This window comes from Anoplopoma fimbria, chromosome 1 (assembly GCF_027596085.1).
Source record: "Anoplopoma fimbria isolate UVic2021 breed Golden Eagle Sablefish chromosome 1, Afim_UVic_2022, whole genome shotgun sequence".
Lineage (NCBI taxonomy): Eukaryota > Metazoa > Chordata > Actinopteri > Perciformes > Anoplopomatidae > Anoplopoma > Anoplopoma fimbria.
This window is the reverse complement of record NC_072449.1, coordinates 29,196,480-29,219,627: the sequence shown is the minus strand read 5'-3', so window position 1 is coordinate 29,219,627 and position 23,148 is coordinate 29,196,480. Positions and strand designations below refer to the sequence as shown.

The following is a 23,148-nucleotide window of genomic DNA, read 5'->3' as shown; positions in this document are numbered from 1 at the left end:
ATTTATTGTACTGGCTTGTTTCATGAAGTAACAAAAAATACACTAAAATTACAGAGAAAAAAACCTGAAAGGTTCTCGTTTTTAGGGTATTTCATCTCAATGTCAGTTTTCAAAGGTTTAATGAACTTGTATTAACAATATACTGTAATTGAATTCATTTTAACTATGACACCTGCTCTGTATTTTTAACAGTTTATTACATGTCATTTTGTCAAAATGTTATTTGCTGTAATTTGACAGGATCCATCTTAAAATCTTTCTACTGGTACTTTTGCCAATTTTTTCACAGTTATTCTTCTTAGAGTTTTTTTTCTTAGTGTGTACTTAAATCCAATTTTGAGCTACTTGTACTTGAGTATTTCCATTTTATGCTACTTTATCATTCTACTCCAATACACGCTGTGTACAATTTTTGACAGACTTCTTTAAGAAAACACTAATTTCTTAAGCTCCTGTCTGGTGAAACATCAGTCAGTCACCATTGTTGCAAAAATCTGCACTTACCACCTGTTTCCTTTGCTGACTCTGACAATGATCAGACCAAAGTTTTTAAAACCAAGATTATCTCATTTACTCATTTTAACCAATTATGATTACAAGAGCATATGGGATTACACATTAATACATGAATGAAAATCACTTCAACATTTTCATTTTGAATTAATCACTCAGTAATAAAACAAAAATCAAAGAATGAAAAGTAAAATCATGACAGATTCAAAATTACTCTTAGCTCAGTAACATGTGAGAAATAAACAATGACTTATTGAGTAGAATAAAACTTAATGCATCAATACTGAAGGAGTCAGAAATAAAATAAAATAAAAACAACACTTTGAAATAATACTCTCTAGGCTCCATGGCTAAAAGTAGTTTTGACATTTCACTTGTGTAAGTGTCAGTCAGGTGCTTGAACCACTGAAGGCTTTATAGGCTGTGCTTTAGGGTCGAGCTTCATGCTCTCACTCTGCAGAAAGCAGGTGTTAGATAAAAAAAACAGACGTTCATCTGCTGTGTGCCGCCGTACCACAGTTACACAATGTTGCACAATGTTTAAGGTATTTGTTTAATATTCAATTCGATAAATCAATTAATTCTTTAAAATAATTATGGGTGAGGTGTGCCTCGGACATTTTAAGTGGATACCTCAATACTCTAGATATAACTTAAGTTACTTTGCAAAGTCAGATAAATAATTCCAAACAGACTAACTAATCAAATGAATCAGTATTATGTTTTATTAAAGGTTAAGCTACCCAGCAGTATATGAATAAAATGAGTTACACCATTACCAGCTGCAACTTGAAAGTGATCACCACATGAATGTATTTTTTATTTTAATTTAGCAATACCCTCTAGACTATATATATTAATCTGAAATTGGCCATCCTGAATAATAAGTACATTTACTTTTGGTACTTAATGCAAAGTAGTAAATCTAAGTACGTCTTCCACCACTGGTTTCAAGTCACCAGTGTGTGACTTGATGAAATTGTTACACACTGGTGAGTAGTGGTACAACGGATGATAAAACTCACGGTTGGATTGTGTCATGGATCAGAGTCACGGATTGGATCGGCACAAAAGAAAAAAGGAAGCCTTTGTCACTTTTTTTTGCCGCCGACACTAATTGCCGATCATTGATGATCCATATTAGCATTTATAGATCTATCTGTTGTTTTGGTTGTTAATAGCAGCTGTTATACCAGGCTCAACCGCTTTTTTAAAGACAGTGTTAACAATCAGAAATTCTAAATGTTTTCCTATTACTTTGTCTTTGTCTTTACCTATGCCCACTACTATTTTTTTAGGAAATGAAGCACATTTTTACCAGCATAGTTATATTTCTATTGAAGGTTGTTGGCTGTTTTTCCATTTTTGCGTTTTAGTTAAAACCCTTCACGGCACATTCACATGATTTCTTCCGTTTCTGGGAAGATGAAACGTTCAGCGCGACTTCTCCCCGAACGAGCTTCTTCTCAACAGCTTTTAGCTTAAGAATGCAAACAGGATAAAACTGTAAAAGAAAATGATAAAAGCCACAAAGAACTTGTTTGAAATAAACAAAAAATAGATCATTTAAATTGAACTCGGACAGTTGGCAGTTTAAGGGTTTATTTATAGATTACAACAAGAAGTATAAGGCCAAATAATAAGTGTAGTAGCATCACCATATGACACACAATACGATATACTCATCAAATGATACAACTGTAAAATACAAGTCTACTCTAGTATGTTTAGGTCATAAAATCAAACTCATATTTGAGACATTACTAATGTTTTGAATGCATTTCTAAAGTGTGCATGAACAAGCTGTTGCTACTTTAAAAAAAACATTTACTGCTTTTATCTGTTTGTAATCCCATTTTATTTCCTAATTTGATTTAATTATAATAAAAAGGACAAACCAAACCATTTATTTATTTGTTTAGCTCACTTAGTTTCCTCTGTGGTAAACACAACCAGTCTGCCACCAAACATGTGATTACTCTTATAGGGGGCGTTGGATAAAGTAAACCCCGCCCAGCTAGCACCACAGGTAGATTAAAACAAACGGCATGAGACCAACATGGTTTTGGATAACACATAATAATAGTTCAGAGCGTATAAGAATACAAATAACGGTAAAAACATGCCACTAAAATAAACACTGCCACTGATATTCACAAGATGTTTTTTCTTGTCTTGTTTTTCTTGGCAGAGAGATTGATAAAAAAAAGAATACACCTGTTCATACTTGACGGACGTTGGCTCAAAGTTAAAGCAGAGCACTATGGGAGATCCTGTGCATCATGTCTGAATAATGACACTGTAACGGATTAAATGTGATAATTGTGAAAGCTGGGATGAATTCCATTTAGCTGCACAGAGAAACAGTTCCGGACACCTGCTGGTTTCTCACATTAAATGAACGATTGAGACTGCAGTACCTCCTACCTTCTTCACAATCTGTCATCAGTTCTTACTTGGACCTTTCCTGGTTCGGCTAAAAAAGCATGGAGGTCACGTCGGACCTCACAGCGTGGTTACACAGCGTGCGTCAGGCTTTATTTGCGTCCGGAGGTTTGAGTGCAGAACTTCACGGCAACTCTTGATTGGAAAAGGAGCTCTGTCAAGTCATGGGCGTTAGCGGCGGCGACAGGTCAGGTGGACGAGCGGTGAATGCGTTCCTCATCAGAGCTGTAAAAGAGAGTGGCATAAACGCGTTAGAGGAGTGATGATGGCCTCCTTGCCTACCTGCAGAGGATGTTTGATATTCTAAAGATTTTGGGTGGTATGGCCCTTTAAGAATTCATTTACACCTGATTTTAATATTCCAATCTGGATTAGTTCCAATCAGCTAACAGTCCACGTCCATACTTGATCTGTGTAGGATCAATTATAAATAATAAGAGGCAAAACTCACAGTAGGATTGGACTAAGTCTAATTGTGTTCTGGGTCACATGTAAATACAATCACTCACATTCTTTAGAAAGAAATTGAGAAAAAGAGATCAAATAAGTAGTGTAAAGTCATAAAAGGTCATAGTATGGTATTTAAAAGTCATTAAAAAAGGATTTAAACCTCATTGTCAAAAAATTCATACTATAGTGTGACATGGTAAGGGCATTAAAAAAAAATCATTTTAGAGTAACCATTAAATTACTGCCTCTCAGTTGCATGCCTCCACCAACTAGTCCAGCTGCAGTTTACATCCATGTCTGTGCAAAATATCATTACTTCATGTTTGTTATCCTTTTAGACAATGAAAATGTCATAATATGTATATATATTCTCCGTTTATGACCAAAAAATGTCTTGTGAGGTCAAAGTGACATTTGCCCAACAAAAATCTAATCAGTTCATCCTCAAGTCCAGAAATCCCCCCCAGGCCTTCCTGAGATAATCACGGACAACCCGAAAACATAATGAAGGTCATAATATATTATGTCAGAATGTAGTATGTCAGAATGTCATGAAAAAGTCAAGTAATAGCCGTGTGCTATAAAAAGAAAAAAAAAAAGGCATAATTGTGTGGCCCTCTGAATTTAAAACTGTTTTCATTTGAACCCTATCTAATTTAAAAGTATGAGGCTTTTGAATCACTGCTGTTTCTCTGTAACTGTGTGTGTGTGTGTGTGTGTGTGTGTGTGTGTGTGTGTGTGTGTGTGTGTGTGTGTGTGTGTGTGTGTGTGTGTGTGTGTGTGTGTGTGTGTGTGTGTGTGTCTTACCTGCAGTATCACAGAGTCCATGTGTGCCTCCTAAAACAGGGTCTCTGTCTGTGAGCAGCTGACTTCGCCCTCCAGGACCCGGGTCCAGGAACAAATCTGATTGGTCGGTTTCCTCCAGACAGCTCTGAAGATGGAGTATAAAGAAAGGTCAGAGGGAGCCACGGAAGACTAAAGTGAAAGCTGTTATGAATAAAACTGGAAAAATCTTGCACAATTTTCATCAATTGGGGTGAAATCTGCACATTTTAAGCTCCCTTTTTTTAAAAGATGATATAAATGATAAGCTCCTGTAAATTGAGTTATTAGAGAAAAGTAAATATATGTAACTGAAATATTGATTGAATATTGATATTTGATTCACAGTGATCAAAGTTTCAGGCACAGGTTAATACGCTCATTATTTCACTTATGACTGCTGATGTTCTCTGCTTCCTGTCTACTATTTATAAAGTGGAACATTTCAGAGTGAAAGCATCTTTGTAACAATCAGCCTGAAAACTGAATCAAATGTTTCATTTGACAGTCAGCACTGTGTTTCACCTCGATCCAGGTAAATGTTGAATCTTTAATAAAGTTCTCTTCTCTTCTCTTTCATTCTCTAAAGCGCAATGTAAACTTCTGAAAAAAGGTGCCAGGTAAGCATTTTTTTTTTAAATCACTCACCAGAAGTCTGTGGCTGAGAAGAAGCTCCTCTTCTATCGAAGGAGAATCTTGTTTCCATCTCTTGTCCTGAACCATCAGCTGGGACGGCGTCTCCTCATCTGGGTTATGAGTCCTAAAGGAGAGACAGGGAGATCGTTAACATTTGTGAAACATGTTCTGCCTTTCTTTTAAATGCAGAATTTTTAAGACTTGCATTATAAACTTTGCCTAACCTGCACTTAAGAAAGTACGATAAGTTGCTTATGTTAAAATTCAGCCCAAAGTAGAGCTGAGGACAGAGGTGTGGACTCCAATCACAAATTTGATGACTTAAGACTTGAAAATATCAAATAAAAGACTTGACTTGGACTTTAAATACAAAGGATAAACCCTTTTGATTTAGATAAAGACATGGTCTTTCCTGTGGCGCCACCCTCATTATAAACTTTACATTTTGTGTCCCGCTAAATGGAAAAGTCTGTTTATATCAAAGTTGTCATACAGGTTTGTTTTTTTTATCCAATTGTTAATACAGTAAAATGACACATAATGCACAATTATCTAAACTGTTTTGAGTGTTTCATTCTGCAGAAGAGCTTCGGCATTTTGCTGCTTGCGTGTGCGCTTGCGTGACTTGTGTGTAGTGTTTGGACAATATGAGCCCTGTTTTCAAAATCATGCCTGAGGCAATAGCAAAAAAAAATAATAATTGTTTGTCAACAATGTTGTTTTCTGGTGTGGAATGAACACTGCAGCTTCCCATTCATGATCTACGAGATAAAGTCTCAACTTATGAAACACTGTGTAGAGAAAGATTGTAATTTCATATGTAATAGGAATTATTACAGCATTAGTATTAAATGCTAATAATAATTTTGGGGCAAAATGGTATGCTTGTTTATCTCATTTATTTTGCAGTGAAACACTTCACATGAAAATGTCTGAAATTTCACGATGGCCGCTCACAAATAAATCAAATATGCTTCACTTGTTTCCTTTTTCCTCTTGTAAATCTTTTTTTATTAAAATCTTTTCCCAAAATCTAAAAAATGCCACAAAATTAATTTAGAACTGTTTGACGGATTATTAAAACCTCTTACACAGACACATTTAAGATTGGAAAGACAGATTTTGCATTTTTTCCTTAAATATCTATATTGCATTTGTTTCCTCATCTTATTTTTCTACTTTTATTCACCTCGTATGATCCTTTGAGGTCAGTCAGTGGCTTCCTTATACTAATAACAATCCCTAAAACGTGAGTGTACAGAGGGAAGTATCCCATCATACCGTTTCCTGCTCACTGTGACCTCAGGCCTCACAGCTGAGGGCTCAGACGAAGAAGACGGAGGATTGTCTGCTTCCTCCGGCAGACTGAGGACGGTCAGCTGGAAGTCATCGTCCATAGAGATGTAAGGAGCCAACATGTCCAGATCCATCACCCCCATCTACACAAAAAAAGACAGACGGACAGGAAATTAAAGCCAGAGGGAAAAACAGGTAACATTTAGATTTCTACAAACAACTGAAGAAATATTAGAGAAACATTTGTGGGTTTTTCCTTTTCCCAAATACATTTTAACGCCCAAGCATCAATATGTTTTACAGCGGTCTACACTGTTTTTTTGTTTTTACAGCCAGCAGATCTTGACACTGTCTGATCGATCATTAATAGCTTAAAGTCCTCTTTATGTTATATCTATCTTAAAGTTATCTTTATTCATTAAAGAAGAAAGGACGAGAGGAGGTGGATTCTGTGTTGACATCATGATACTTGATGCTCAAGCTCAAAGTTAATGGAAAATGTTTTTCCTCATGTTGAATTTTTAATGTGAAGATGTTGGCCATATTAGCTGCCCAGAGAATTGTTTTTGTTGCTGCTGTTTAGTTTCCCTGAATCCTTTCTCAAGACCTTGATAGATGTTTAATGCTCTGCGTTTTTGACCAATTTCCACAAAATACTAAAGATAAGAGGGTCAAATTTTTCGTAAAAATTCTTGTCCCAGTTGTGCCATACGCAGGTCAGAATATGATTCCACTATTATGAAGTGAACAGAGCAAGTTGTAGAAGTAGCTGTTCAAAGTGATGTAAACAGTTACACAGTGTGTTTGGGCTGCAAGAGGTAATCTCTGTCTGTGGCTCTGGCTGCAGGCCTGTTTGAGGATTAATCAGCGGCATCGGATACAACTGGGCAGCAGAAATCATTTGTGGGCAGATCTCCTCTCATTCCGTACCTTTGTTGTGTCTATTTGTTTCGATTCTTTGCATTAACAGCACAACACCAATGCAGCACATTTAACCCGCACTACAGATTCCTCCCATCCATTTATGTGACTTCTAGTTACTTACTTTTTGGTTAATAAACCACTTTATTTGTTCAGTATACCCATGTGTCTCCAGTCTTTGTCATCCCCTTAGAGCTGGGTCGTGACATAAGCTGAAGCAAAGACAAAAAACATGGTCTTATGACAAAGACTGATCATGTTTTCTGCTGTTACCTCCAGTGTTTCCTCTTTCTTCTGATCGTCCTCTGGCCAAACAGCAAAGAACTTCTCCACCTTGCTGGTGTCCGTCACATCCTCCTCACAGGGACTCTGAGGGTTAACACAGAACGAATAAAGACAGAGCAAACCTACATCAGTAAAACCTGCATATGACACCTGTGTATTTAATGTATTGTTTTTGCATATGCCAATAAAGCTAAGTGAATTGAATTGAGTTAACTGTTAAATCCAGTTTAAAATAGATGTAGGGCTTGTATTTACCAACTCAACATCAGGTGGAGAGGCCGGTGATGAGGATGATGATGAAGGTGGAGTGATGGTGCTGAAGATGGGTGAGAGGAGCTGTCGCAGCTGTGGAGAGCACAGGTCCTGAGGGTGGTCCGGCAATGAGTCCGGACTGGGCAGACTGGCAAACGACAGCTCAACAAAATCTGACAGACACAGAAAACACAAAGAGACTCTTAAATACAACCCCAATTATGTTTTATTCTAAGACACATTACTTGGACAAGTATAAATAAATGGCTGCAAGACTCAAAACGTTCCAATCAGTCTCAGCAGTACCTTGTGTTTCTAATTAACAATGTTAGCAGGTTAACACTTAGGTGGTGGACATGGTAAGATAAAACTTCTTAATGGCTTTGGGCTGCATTTGTTCAAAATCCGCTGCCTTTGCACAGGTTTGTGAGGAGTTGTTTACGTGTTTATTTGTGCTTTAGATCGTTACCGATGTGAAACAAATAAAAAAATAACGTTTTATTCTCATGTTTCACAGCCTTGTCCTCAATTCGCTCGACCACCGTCTCTCTACTTCGCTCACTGAGCCGGAGAGGAGGGGGTGAATTTTGAAGCTTTTATATTTTATAGTTGAATACTAGCATGTTAGCATTCTAATGTTAGCATTTAGCTTGTATTTTCTTCAAGGCAAGGCAAGACGTGTTTAGTTTTGATTGAGGTGACAGAAAGCAGACCTCAGAGATCTGGATGGTTCATAATATAGCAAACACAACGATCATACATGCTTTATAAACCAACAATCGAATCGTAATCGATTTTAGTCCAGTATAGACAGCATACTACTGACTGAACAAAAGGACAACATTTATGTACGTGTAAATTTAACAATAGCTAGTTCCCATTTTGGCCAGATAATGAGATAATAGATATATATTTATAAATATAAATATCTTTGTTGTGTCTCACCATCTGTCAGCGGGACGATGGCGTTTCCGGCCTCGGGAGGCAACTGGAGAAGGTCCTCCGGATTCTCCTTCAGTTTGAGGAAGAGCTCTGCAGCACTGGAGGGATTCAAACCTGCGCCCTTAGTCAGACCGTAGCTGGTGAGACACTCGCCATCGGAGTCAGAGTCGCTGATGTCGGAATTCCCACAATCCTGTGGCGTGACCGCCATTGTTTGGGGCTCAGCCTCAGACGCCTGGCCAGAACCGACCTGCTCAACGGAGAAAACGAGGTCCGGCTGCTCCACAGCACTGCAGGAGAGGAGGACGAGGTTGGAGGTGAAGAAGGAGTAGGGGAAGGAGTTTGCTGCATCTGTTATGTGACATCCTTCTCAAGGATCCTTCTTTGTTACAATGGACTCTATGTTACGTTAGTTTAATACTTTAAAAGCACCTGAGGATGAAGTTGAGGCAGACGACGGCCTCGGGCTGAGACGTCCTGCTGCTGTAGAGGACGGTGGCCTGAGTCTCCGCCCACACAAAGCCGCCACTGCTCGCCAGGAAACGGTAGTGTCTGGTAGTCACCTGACCTTTGGACATCACTACACCAAACAGGGACAGAGTCAGAAATGAGAGATTGGTCAGAAACACAAGGTTCATTCATGAAGGACCAGAAGATTGTAGCATTGACAAAACCCTGCTTATGTGTGCGCTAACTCATTCTCTGTCCGGTTTGTTTACAGAAGTTATAACATTTTTGTGCAAATCTCATGTTTTAAATTTACAATTAAAATGTGACACATTCCAATGTGGGTTTAAATAATCTACATTCCTTGAAACAAAATAATTCAGACATGCAAATGTAGCGAAAAATATATGCTCAAATATGCTCGTTCTCTTACAGAAGCTCCTGAAGATGTAACATTTTGGAGACACAAGGTTCAGCATTTATTAGTAATAAATACTTCAATAGTAGGTCAACATGTTTATATACATTACAAATACTGTTTTATATAATATAAGTATATTCAAGGAAAACTAAAATGAGTAAAACAATGCTGCTTTGTTTATAATCACTATTAGTATTGAATTTATTGTATTTAAATATACAGTCATTTTTCTGGTACAACACCCATACACACACACACACACACACACACACATCCACACACATTGTAACTCACGTGTGTGCATGCTCTTGTTGACGTGATCAGAGTCGAGTGCATGATGAAACTCGTAGGCTGAGCGGCCAATCAGATCTTCAGGTTTGTATCCCACCAACTCTGTCACCCTGGAAACAGGAAGATAAAAGAAAATAACTTAAATACAAAACAAAAAAGGTTCAGGGATAAATATATCTTCCTCTCTCTCATGCCTCCCATCAACAGGGAGGTCAAAGGTCGTTCTACCTGCCCTCGCAGTGTGTGAAGTGCAGGTCCATGCTGTGGCGGGTGAGGAAGGTGTGCGTGTCCAGAGGGAACTCCACGCTGGAAGGGTGAGGGATGGGCTCGCACAGCAGAGTCATCACTCCGCCCACAGGAGGCGACGCGGAGCCGCCGCCCAGCTGACGGATGTGACCAGTGCAGTGGAGAACCTGCAGATCCAAAGAGGGAGGATCAAAGGTCCCTCCAGACACATTTTAAAATATGTAAAAAAAAACTCTGCTAAGATCGATATTTTGTTTAACGTGGTTTTCCCACATAACAAGTAGAAAACTCTTTCTGATTGGTAAATTCTAGATTTGGCTTTGCCCCACCCACCACCGCTGTTTGCACCAGCTTGAGCAGTGCGCATCAAGATGGCGTCATGTAACAAGTCTTTAAAGACACTCGTTCGGATCATTTGACACCAAGTCCATTCAATGCAGAGGCCTAAGCACAAGCTGTGTTGTTCTGCAAAGCATTCCCATCACTCTCTTATTTATTTGCCATTGTTTTATAAGTCCAGGCTCACATTGATTTAGAAGTCTTTATTTTTAATCACCTGAGTGATACTTGAGTCTTGAAGCTGAAGTCTTTAGGCTGTAGCATTTGGAAAGAGTTGGATGCTTCCGGAACTTTTTCATTACAATTAAAGAAAACATTCCTCTCTGCTGTTACATCGAGTATGAATAAGCACCACCTGGGGATCTGCTGCTGTGTAGTTGGTATATATGTGTGTGTGTGTGTGTGTGTGTGTGTGTGTGTGTGTGTGTGTGTGTGTGTGTGTGTGTGTGTGTGTGTGTGTGTGGACAGTAGCTGTTTGGCTTTTTGTGTCCATGGTAACACTGCACCTTCCAGGTAGCAGACTTGATGTTGACGGTGCGCCCCCTGCTGGTCAGAGTGCTCTTCATCCGCAGGAAGAAGTTCCTCTCACTCGGCCGCTCTGCCAACGTCTTCTTACTGGAACCTGAAAGCAGCATGAACACAAAGCTAACGCGGTTAATCAACTTAAAATGTTTATCATTCATAAAAAGACAGAACTATGTAGAAAACGTTCTTGGACAAAGACGTGGGTGTGTGTTTTAAACATTAACGCAGGTCCATGCTTTATGTTTACTAGTCCAGTTTGGTTCCCAAGAGGAAACCTTGAACCCCGTCTGTTTTTAAGGATTTCTGTTGATAATAAAAAGTGGTCTGACCTGGACGTGGAGTCAGCAGGTCTCTGAGCTCCTCCTGATCACACGGATGAACAAAGTCATAGATACTCTGACCCAGCAGCTCCAGCTGTAAACAACAAACAGTATGAAGTCAGTTGTGGTTGGAAAGCCAGCTGCAATTGAAACACTTTTCATTATACTGTTTATGTAACTATGTATGTTATGCATGTATATTAGTACCATCATGTATCTGGTATGACTGCTGCTTTGGTTATAGGTTCATCCATACTCATAATTCCTGACCGAATCACTTTATTTCATTTAACAATTAATCATGGTGCTGATGAATTAATATATTCTAGATTGAATTAAATCATTGGCAGATGGTGTGTTGAATCTCTGCTGAGGGAACTGAATCTGGTCACTGTTGGGTTAAATCATTTCAGCTCCACAGCAGGTTTCACTCTGTGTTCCTGTATGCACTTATTGTAACCTAGTTGTGTTCAATGACAAACCTGATCCCAAACAGAGCTAAGAATAGATTAAAGGCTTCTCTTTCTGCTCAAGTTACTCAGAGTGAGTCACATACTGCCCCAGAGGCTTACAGTAAAGACTCCAGTTTAAGGAACAGGCATAACTAGTATCATTAATCAATTACCATTCATTTATTTTCTACTTTATTAGTCTATATTTTAGTTTCACGATGTTTCAATACTGTTAGTTTTATAATGGCTTTTAATTATATTTTATTACTTTTTTATCATTTGATTGTCTAACGTGAATTGGTCTCAAATTGTCGAATTGCTGAGTTGCATTTGTCTTATCTGATGTCTTATTTTTGGCTTGTCGGTCATCTGTGAAGCACTTTGAACTGCACTAACCTGCATGAAAGATGAATAGATTGATTAAATTCTAGTTAGATTTATAATGGAAAACAATACTTTGTCAATACTTTGCACTTTGTCAAACAAGTGCTTCAATTTCTTACGTTTACCAATTCCTCTTTTTCAGTGCAGATAGCAATAGCTGTTATTTGGATGTTATTTATTGAAATAATGGTGCCTAATATCGGATCGGTCTCTAAATTGCATCTCTAAATTAAGCTTAAGAGAATGAAGGGGAATAAAAAGTTGTCTATTTCTTTGTAGTTAAAGTGATGATTCCCCACATTTACTTGTGCTACAGAGTGTTAAGAGAAAACTACCCCTGTGCCGATCACTGGTGCAAACAAAAAGTTGATGCTGACTCATCAGTCACACAGAGCAGCAGCAGAACTGGGAGTTGGGAACTCTGTTTTTGTTCTAATGTTGCTGAAGCTGAAATCTGTCTGTGTTCAATGGTGTACCTGTGTGATGCCGATGTGTGTGCTGACGTTTTCTGTCAGGTAGGTCATGTCTCCTTCCTCCGTCATCACCATGATGAAGCCGGCCAGCGCCTGAGGATAGAAAGTATCCATTGGATCTTCTTCCTCCTCCTCCTCCTCCTCCTCCTCCTCCTCTTCAGACTCCTCTTTCCGATTCTCACCTGCAGTAAATAAAAACACCAGGTGATTATTACGGACAGAACAGTTTTTGCCTGTTGGATTTTCATGGACCACGCTGCTTTACTGTAACTCTACATCATATGTGGAGGACAGCTTACTGTTAATCTTTAAGTTAACCCATTATCCAGTGTTGGACAAATTGTTGTCATATTTTTGGACCTCATAATAAACTCAACCAAAGTATTAAGAAATGCATTAACAGTAATAATAATAATAAAAAGACAGCTTTGGCCCTTTATTATTGAGGACTTCATTTCTCTCAAACATTTTAAATGAAACAGCATTTTTTGAGACACACAGTACAAACATTATATACTATAGTTGGCATTACTATCATGAAAAAACAAAAACTGTGTAACGTTCAGGTTCCATTGGGACGTACGACCATCTGAAGATGTGCTTCTTACCGGGTTGGAGGATGTGGTGCATCCGCAGGAAGCTCAGGGCGACTCTCACGATGGTCAATTTGTCCAGGTGGGTGCAGACTCGACGGGGGAGCGGCAGAGTGCGGGCCAGCTCATAAAACACCTCCGTCTCCTGACTCCGCCTACATCGGGCCGCATCACGGGAACGCAGCTTCCTCTGGTCCGAACTGGTCCGACGGGATAGATGGGGAGGAAGGAGGAGGAGGAGGAGGAAGATAGACCGGGACAGAAGAATAAGAAGAAAGTAAAATAGAGGAAACCAAAAAAGGAGAACGTGATGGAATGAAGTGAAGCAGATGAGAGGAACAAAAAGGAAGTGAAGGGAGGTCGCAGAGACGGAGAGAGAAAAACAAAAGTTAAAGTGGGACAAAAACAGAAAAGCAGACGTCAGTGAGGAGTCCAGGGTCACGCCCCACTCGTCACATGTTTAGTGCTGTTAACACTTTGCTCTGAGCTCTACAACCATGATTCATCAAAACAACACATTTGTCTTTACAAGGAATTACATATGAACTATTCAAGTTCAGTAATAACGTAAATAACGTAAACAAATAAAGAAATGGAAGGGACTTTAAACCCTGACGTTCTGCTGCTCTGCCAAGCTCAGTTTTCCTCTTTAAAGCTGAATTATATGGATTCTGAGGGGTACCACAACAACAGAATACTGTTCTTAATCAGAACTCTTATAAGTCTATTTTCAAAAAACATCAACCACAAGGCAACAGAGAAAATCTTAATCAAATGATAGTACTATTTTATCACTGTCTTGTAACCCACTAAAGTCTCAGTCCAGCATCTTGAACTGAAATCTTGAACCCTCTATCGTCCATCTCTGGGGAAGATGACCAGAGAGTTCAGCTCGAAGGACATTCCTGGATGTTTTTTTAAAAAGTGGGAACAGAGCTGAAAGAAAAAACAGGGAAACATGTCCAAAGCTGAGGAGAACAGAATGTTGTTTATTTCAGCTACTGGGAGACTGTCCAGGTCCTCCTTCCCTCCCTCCCTCTTTTCTCTCTTCATCCATCCCATGAAAAACATGTGCTGACAAGTCAAAAGCAGGGTTTAATTTCTCTCTCAATCGCGCACACAAAAACACACAGTTGGTGGAGATACAGTCACATCAAACCAGACACAGAAAACCAAACAGAATGAATATTACGCCTCTCTGGAAACAAACTCACACACAACTAACTTCAGAGAAACCTTTACTGACCCCAAGAGGGCAAATTCACCTGTTGCAGCACATATGGACAGAAATAAGGTTAACAGGGAAAATATAATAGTTAAATAATAATAAAAGGTAAATTAAACTAAAAATAAGAATAGTAGAATTAAAATTCAAAACTATAAAAAGGCAATCCAGCAGCAAGCCTAAATTAAAAGGAAAATTATCCAATTGTTAACCTTATCTATACCAATCTGAGTGTGAAAATGGCCTGCAGTTGTTGCAGACACTACCGACTCCCGCCAGATTACAAACAACAATGACACTTCATATAAAGAGGAAATCAACAACCTTCAGAGTGGTGCTCAGGGAACAACCTACTGCTCACCGTCAGTTAAACCAAGGAGATGATTGTTGATTTAGAAAAAAGGAGGCAAAGACACACACCTCTGTCTACATCAATGGAGCTGAGGTGGAGAAAATGAACAGTAATCAGCATCAAGAACAACCTGACATGCTCCTCACACATCTCCATCCTGGTAGACAAAGCTCATTAACGGCTGTATTTCTGAAGGAAACTAAAGGAGGCAAAATTCCCATGCCGAGTTCTTGTTTACTTTTTAAAGAGGAGCAACAGTAAGCATCCTGACTGCAAACATTACAAACTGGCTTGGGATCTGCTCGGCCCAGGACAGAAGGGCTCTACAATGGGTGAGAAGGGTGGCCTGCCCAGAGCTCAAAGAATATTTAAAGACAAAACCCACCACAGCCACATAATGTTCAGCCTGCTGCCGTCTGGAAAGACATACAGAAGTATCAGCTACCGTACCACCGCCAGGGTGACTTGGTAACTCATATTGGACTCCATACATACATTATTAAACACAAAACAACGAGGATCCAACTCAAGACACCAGCTGAATACCAGTTCAGAAATAACTCCTCAGCAGCCAGAACCTCATAAATACCACAGAGGACACCACACCACACACAGTTTATATAAAAAGGTCATGTGACCAGTCTGATACCCAACATGCTGGTATGTAATGTATCATCACAAGACAAAGACAGACCCACTTCAAACTGCTGCTGAGGACTTACACATTTGAACGGTCCATGCAATCAAAACATCCAAATATTCCAACTGTAGCTTTGTCACGTTACACATTAAAGATTTCCACATGATCATAGAGACTTTATTCCCACAGTGGCCTCACTTTCCTGGGAATGTTTTCTTGGTTAAGGGGTCATTCAATGATTTACACCATCAGAAAGAAGATCTGAGTTTTCTGCACTTTCCACCTCCGTGACTGTTCCCGCAGCCATGGCCCCCTTTGTTAATACAGGGGTCAGCTGTTAGCGCTCAGGGACACGCGCCGCTGCTGCCGGAGGAGAGACCGAGGTTCCCCGTGAGCTGAGGAGGAGGAGACAGGGGATGCCGTGCTGGGGCAGAACGTCGCGCCAGGAGGAGACGTTTTAAACCCGTCCTCCCCTCCATCACTCTTTTTCCTGTAAATTACTGGTTAAATTTACATATTCTACCCTGACACATTATAAAAAAGTACATATCACATACTTATTGGTTGAACTGGTCATAACTATTAGACATATATAACTTGTGACAAGGGGTCACGAGTATTTTAAGCTTTGTTTTAGGCCTCATAAGCCTAAAAAGGTTTGGAACCATTGCTCTATCAATAAAAGGTAAATTGAACCATATTTGGCTTTTGACATGAGGAATGACTTCAAGATGGATTGTCTGACACTGCTGTGATGTTTGTGGTATTGTGATATTGCAAAGTATCTTCGACTTCCAGGTTTTTTTTATTTATTACATGAATTTTAAATAATTGTAGGAAAAATATTGTTTGTTTTTTTACACAGCTCCAATGCCTGCAGCCAGTCATATGTGAATATGTGTTGGTGTTCCAGGCATTTATGAAAAATTGATCAGACAACACGAGTGATTTGAAGATGCCACCTTGGATCCATTTTTCACCATTTTATGGAAGAAACATAATTGGCACATTAATGGAAATATTAAACATGACTGGAAGATTCATTGAAGTTATATTTTAAAAAAATCACACATTGATCTCAGAGGGCTTCTACAACTGCTGACAATAAAACTGCTGCTGCTACTCCTGCTAATAGTACTACTACCAGTGTAAATAATACTGCTGCTAATATTAACCCATTAAACACACACTATGTCCCTCTCTAAAACACAACATCAACAAGAGAGCCTAGTGGGAGGAGCTTTAGAGAACACACTGTACCTCCTCAGTGAACAGAGCTGAATGTTGGCCACCATTTCTTATTGCTCAATGTGTGTGTGTGTGTGTGTGTGTGTGTGTGTGTGTGTGTGTGTGTGTGTGTGTGTGTGTGTGTGTGTGTGTGTGTGTGTGTGTGTGTGTTTGCAGGCTGGAGAACAAACCGTGGTTACTGAAGTAAAAGTGTGTGAGAGGGGACACCCACACACACATACCAGACATCTCACATTCCTGTGTACGTTATATATTAAACTCTGAACTTCCCACTGAGCTCGCCAAAACACAGACTGGAGAAACCCTGAAAACACACGCCGTGGAAGTTCATCAGTGTGAGTGAAGAAAACATGAAGCTCGCAATTTGTCACAAAAGCTAAAACTTTTTTTTTTTAAATCAGAGCTGTGTTCACATCGCCCTCGTTCACCCTTTCTCTTCATTATGAACACTGGGAAATTGAGATTTTTGACACCTACACACATGTTATTTACAGAGGTCTAAAAAAGGCCCAAAATGCCAAATATCTTGTTCCAGCTTCTACCTTGTGAGAATCTGCTGCTTTCCTTGGTCTTATGTGATGATATAGAGAATATCTTTTGAGGTTTGGATTATTGGACACAAAGAAGACTTTTGATGAAGTCAGCTTGGGTAGTGGGAAATCATCACTCTCATCCACATTTGAATGGAATCCAACCGAAATATATAATTCCAGGTTCACACAGGGCTTTAGTGTTGATTCATCGGTGCAGCATAACACAGTATGCAAAACACAAACTGCCTCATATTGATCATATTCGATGATATCCACACTGATAAATCAAAATCTGATGTCAAGTACAAGTCAGAAAGTCAGCAAGTCAGCAAGATACCAGTTTGACTTCAGTGTCCATGCCTCTTGTTTTAAGCATCTCATCATGTTCCCTCTCTAAGAATGAAATACACACATACGTTTACTGGGTACTGAACAAAATGTGTCGAAAACTGTCAAGAACCAAAACTAGAGCTTTGAATGTCTGCACATGACATAATTTCCCCTATCACAGAGTGGGTTTAATTTAGACTAAGATATTGAATGACTGCTTGTGTTTATCAGTAATGAAACTCACAATAACCAATAATCGGCCAATGATTTCCTCAGTACAAGCTGAAAATCACATTTGAGAAGATGGAAAGCATTTTACTCATCACAGAAATAATTATGATCCATGAACCACATCTTCCAAAATAAATACAAAGAAATGTAATCTTTTGTTTCCCCTTGATGTATTGAAATCACATCAAACTAAGTTTGAGTACCAGTTTGTTCAACAGCTGGCTCTCTCATCACCTGCTGAGTGGGGTCCTCTCAGGTCGTGTATGTGCTGGCGTTCCTCCCACAGGAAGCAGTAAGTCCACTCCCATGGCTATTTCCAGCTTCAGTGTTTCCATTTAACACTGCCGGTTGTGGTTTCAAAATGGTTCAAAGCCCAAAATGCATATCCAAATATAGACAGCTACACTGGACATCAACACAAACAGTCACACAACATCGAACTAAAACGGTAAAATCTACATTTTTAGGCAGATTAATCACTGGAATACAAGGGTAGCTCACTTACAGTGGGGCAAAAAAGTATTTAGTCAGCCACCAATTGTGCAAGTTCTCCCACTTAAAAAGATGAGAAACGCCTGTAATTTTCATCATAGGTACACTTCAACTATGAGAGACAGAATGGGGGGAAATAATCCAGGAAATCACATTGTAGGATTTTTAATGAATTAATTGGTAAATTCCTCGGTAAAATAAGTATTTGGTCACCTACAAACAAGCAAGAGTTCTGGCTCTCACAGACCTGTAACTTCTTCTTTAAGAGGCTCCTCTGTCCTCCACTCGTTACCTGTATTAATGGCACCTGTTTGAACTTGTTATCAGTATAAAAGACACCTGTCCACAACCTCAAACAGTCACACTCCAAACTCCACTATGGCCAAGACCAAAGAGCTGTCAAAGGACACCAGAAACAAAACTGTAGACCTGCACCAGGCTGGGAAGACTGAATTGTGGGAGCAATTATTAGAAACTGGAAGACATACAAGACCACTGATAATCTCCCTCGATCTGGGGCTCCACGCAAGATCTCACCCCGTGGGGCCAGAATGATCACAAGAACGGTGAACAAAACTCCCAGAAGCACACGGGGGACCTAGTGAATGACCTGCAGAGAGCTGGGACCAAAGCAACAAAGGCTACCATCAGTAACACACTACGCCGCCAGGGACTCAAACCCTGCAGTGCCAGACGTGTCCCCCTGCTTAAGCCAGTACATGTCCAGGCCCGTCTGAAGGTTGCTAGAGAGCATTTGGATGATCCAGAAGAGGATTGGGAGAATGTCATATGGTCAGATGAAACCAAAATAGAACTTTTTGGTAAAAACTCAACTCGTCGTGTTTGGAGGAGAAAGAATGCCGAGTTGCATCCAAAGAACACCATACCTACTGTGAAGCATGGGGGTGGAAACATCATGCTTTGGGGCTGTTTTTCTGCAAGGGGACCAGGACGACTGATCCGTGTAAAGGAAAGAATGAATGGGGCCATGTATCGTGAGATTTTGAGTGAAAACCTCCTTCCATCAGCAAGGGCATTGAAGATGAAACGTGGCTGGGTCTTTCAGCATGACAATGATCCCAAACACACCGCCCGGGCAACCAAGGAGTGGCTTCGTAAGAAGCATCTCAAGGTCCTGGAGTGGCCTAGCCAGTCTCCAGATCTCAACCCCATAGAAAACCTGTGGAGGGAGTTGGAAGTCCGTGTTGCCCAGCGACAGCCCCAAAACATCACTGCTCTAGAGGAGGTCTGCATGGAGGAATGGGCCAAAACACCAGCAACAGTGTGTGAAAAGCTTGTGAAGACTTACAGGAAACGTTTGACCTCTGTCATTGCCAACAAAGGGTATATAACAAAGTATTGAGATGAACTTTTGTTATTGACCAAATACTTATTTTCCACCATAATTTGCAAATATATTCTTTAAAAATCAGACAATGTGATTTTCAGGATTTTTCTCATTCTGTCTCTCATAGTTGAAGTGTACCTATGATGAACATTACAGGCCTCTCTCATCTTTTTAAGTGGGAGAACTTGCACAATTGGTGGCTGACTAAATACTTTTTTGCCCCACTGTATATACAGACTTTAGTCTTCGTACTACCACATTTTCTCCTCTCTGGCCACCATACACTCTCACCGTGGAACACAATACATCTGCACCAAATGTGTGGATGAAAACAGCTGTTTGACAGCTGGTTGAGATACAGATTCCCACAAGACATAAAGCCAAACAATAAGTAACATGTATATTCACATGCTGCGTCATAATAAGGTGTGAGAATATTAAGTCTTTAGCCTTTGAAAATGTTTCATTCTTCACTTAATCCTTCTAGAAAACGACTCAGCTGCATCTTTTAGCGTTTACTATTAAATAAGCAGAAGTATCATTGAGCTAAGAGGAACTATTATTTTGCTCTACTTTGCATTTTTACAGTGTGTCAGGTTTCCTTTTAATTAATTATAAGCCATTTCTGGATGTAGTATTAAAACACAAAGTCACAGTCTGCACATGGACACTATCTCACTCCAGCTGTCTCATTGTGTCTCTGGTCTGATGATAAAGCAGGAACAAAGGCTGCTGTGGACTTCAGACATCACAACAACACAGTACACTGTACAGACAGCACAGCTTACTAATGCAGGATGTGGACAGAACAACATAAAAACATACCTGAGAACATAAGTACTTCACTATGAGAGGCACAAACAAACAAGAACCCTACTGTATCATGTGTCATTACCTACATTACGAGTAGATACAGAGTAGAAACACTGAGAATGGCCCATTCTATAATAATGCATATTATATTATTGGTTTATGCATATTAATGCATTAAAGCAACAATAATGAAACATCTGAAACATGAAATCTAAATCACACACTGTCCCATGGTCGCTGGGACCAGAACCCACAGAACCCACAGACCGGACCCTGGTCTCTGCTGGTTCTTCACTGGGAAAGTTCCAGTGAGCCGTAAAGAACCAGTGAGCACACGGCTGGAACACAACACGGAAACAAACACATGAAAGGACATTTAATAACCCGTCTCACCGTTGGACCACGACGGTCTCCTCTTTGTCCTCCATGTTCTCTGAGCTGCTCCACAGGTTCTGCTCTTTGTTTCTCTGTTTACAGAACCGTCCGCTGGGTCAAGCGCGCACCTGTGAGGACGCTGCTTCCGGTCGAACCCGCGTCATGTGTGCTCCGCTGGAAGGCTTCCGGGAGGAAACATGCCTTCACAAACTTTAATGTTTTCTAGTAGAAATGTACATTTTTGTAAATTAAACACAAACAAAAAGATGAACATACAACATCCTGTTTTAAACTATATATAATTCAAAATTAGATAAAAGAAAAAAACAAAAATTATAAAAATAAAGAATGACTTTCTGTAGTCCCTGATTAAACTATATTTACTTTTTTTCATGTTAGAGTTTATTAATATGTTAAGACAACTTATCTTTAATATTTAATTTATTTACGTGTCATATTTTACTTTTTTACACACAGAAATTGTGTAAAGAATTGTGCTATAAATTATATAAAATTATAAATACTTATACTAATTATAAATTATGTTTGTTCACAATCTTCAATATAGAGGGAGAGAGAGGGGAAAAGAAGGCCATAAGATCACAGAATAATTACTTATATATTTATAAATTATTTATAAATTATAATTATAAAAACTGCTGCAACACTTGATCAATAAAGGAATATAATAATTATTATTATTATTTCCCCCTGACAGAGCTTTTATTTCTTTAAAGGTATTTGGTTTCCGGTGTTGATGTCTGTCGGGAGCTTGACGCGTTCATGAACCAAATCCGAGTCACGTCGCCATTTTTGGGGCCAAGATGATCGGGGGAGGGGGGGGGAGGGGGAGGGGGGAGGGGGCGTGGCTTATCACAGAGCAGAGTGACGTAGCGCCCTCATCATGTGACGTAGCGCCCTCATCATGTGACGTAGCGCCCTCATCATGCAGATATAAAGTCAGTACTTTCTCAAGCTACTTCTGAAAAAATGCTCAATTATTTCATGCATAACATTAATTAATCTTTTTACCATGTATAGTTGTTTATATTCTGGGATCCATTCATGATAATTCATCAGCAAAACAGAAACATTACTTTGTTTAAATGAATGTAAACTTTGTTTAATCCCACAAATGCGAGTTTCAGGTTAATTTGTTTTAATACTTTATGGAAATGAATGGAAACCAATAAAGCCAAGTACTTTACTTAGCTACCAATTTGAGCTACTTGTACTTTATTATTTATTTTTCTATTTTATGTCTCTTTATACTTCTACTCCACTACATCACAGAGGTAAACATTGTTCATTTTATTATCACTGAAATCACCAATTTTGGAGGCAATCTGAATCTATAAAGTAACTCAAGCTGTCAGACAAAAGTTAAAAGTACAATATTTCACACTAAGATGTAGTGGGGCAGAAGTAAATGGAAATACTCAAGTAATGTACAAGTACCTCTAATTTGTGCAGAACTTGAATATGTAAATATGCTTAGTTTCAATCCTACTGATCTTGAAGCAGTATAACTACATGGTGATATACATTACAGGACACAAACGCCTGTTTCAGGTTTTAATAACAGATCTCCATTTACAAACTGGATACAGTGACGTCATTCTGCCGTTATAACTTCCACCAGAACGTATGTGAGGTGTGTGAGAGAGAGAGAGAGTGTGCATGTGGTAACTGTGTGGTGAAGAGAATGCATATATTACACACACACACATACAAACAGACAGAGAGAAATAACAAAAAACAGCTTATAAAGTGTCTTGTTTCAGCCTGAAATGTCGCATATAAGTGAACAACATATGGAATGATGTTTGTTCCCTTGGTGCTGAGTTGTTTCTTCTGCAAAACGAGACATTAAGAGGTTTTTTTTATGTTGTTCTACAAAATGAAAACCAACCCCTTCCATTTATTTACTCTGTTCTTTACCTTCACCCCTGGCTTTGACAGACTGAGGCACACAATTCAAACATAACCTGGTTGTTTTTTAAAGCTCAGAAAGCAACGTACATCCTCAGATGAGAAACTGAAAGCACTTTTAACAGACTGCATCTGTGATTTGTTTGAAATAGTGAAGTGTTCAAGTAGGTTTTGGGAATTAAGTCTTGTCCTGCAGTTAACATTTGTCAAGTTAAACTTTATTAATTGGAATTATTTTGGCCCACTGAGCAATCCCGCCTCTGACCATCTTCATACTTATTTCTGATATTAATGATATCAGCTGAGGCTAAGCGGAGCTGTACACCGGCCCATTCTCTACATCATTAACCCACAGTGGCATTTGTAGGGGCATAAAAATGTCAAATAGTGAAGGGACATTTGTGGAGAGGATGTGCTCCAAAAACAAAAAAATACAAGTGTGACATACAAACAAACAAGTGTTATGTTTCACATCTCACATCTCCTTCACTTCAGCAGCAGAACCATAACTGCTCCCATGCCCGAGTGCAGGACTCAGACATTTAGGAGGTAAATTAGAAATTATTAAAATTTTAC

At 39.3% G+C, this 23,148-nt stretch overlaps 1 protein-coding gene across 1 annotated transcript; it reads right to left on the bottom strand.

Annotated features, from left to right (window-relative positions):
• Positions 1 to 738: 738 nt before the first annotated feature.
• On the bottom strand, positions 739 to 20,809 carry hif1al (hypoxia inducible factor 1 subunit alpha, like). The gene is made up of 15 exons (XM_054603711.1): positions 20,659 to 20,809; positions 13,069 to 13,253; positions 12,464 to 12,642; positions 11,161 to 11,245; positions 10,813 to 10,928; positions 9,950 to 10,134; positions 9,725 to 9,831; positions 8,995 to 9,142; positions 8,566 to 8,852; positions 7,624 to 7,793; positions 7,357 to 7,452; positions 6,148 to 6,305; positions 4,879 to 4,990; positions 4,216 to 4,339; positions 739 to 3,183 (listed from the first exon to the last, which is right to left on the bottom strand). Exons 1-15 carry the CDS (start codon positions 20,691 to 20,693, stop codon positions 3,116 to 3,118), a joined length of 2,055 nt encoding a protein of 684 aa, XP_054459686.1. The 5' UTR covers positions 20,694 to 20,809; the 3' UTR covers positions 739 to 3,115.
• Positions 20,810 to 23,148: the final 2,339 nt, after the last annotated feature.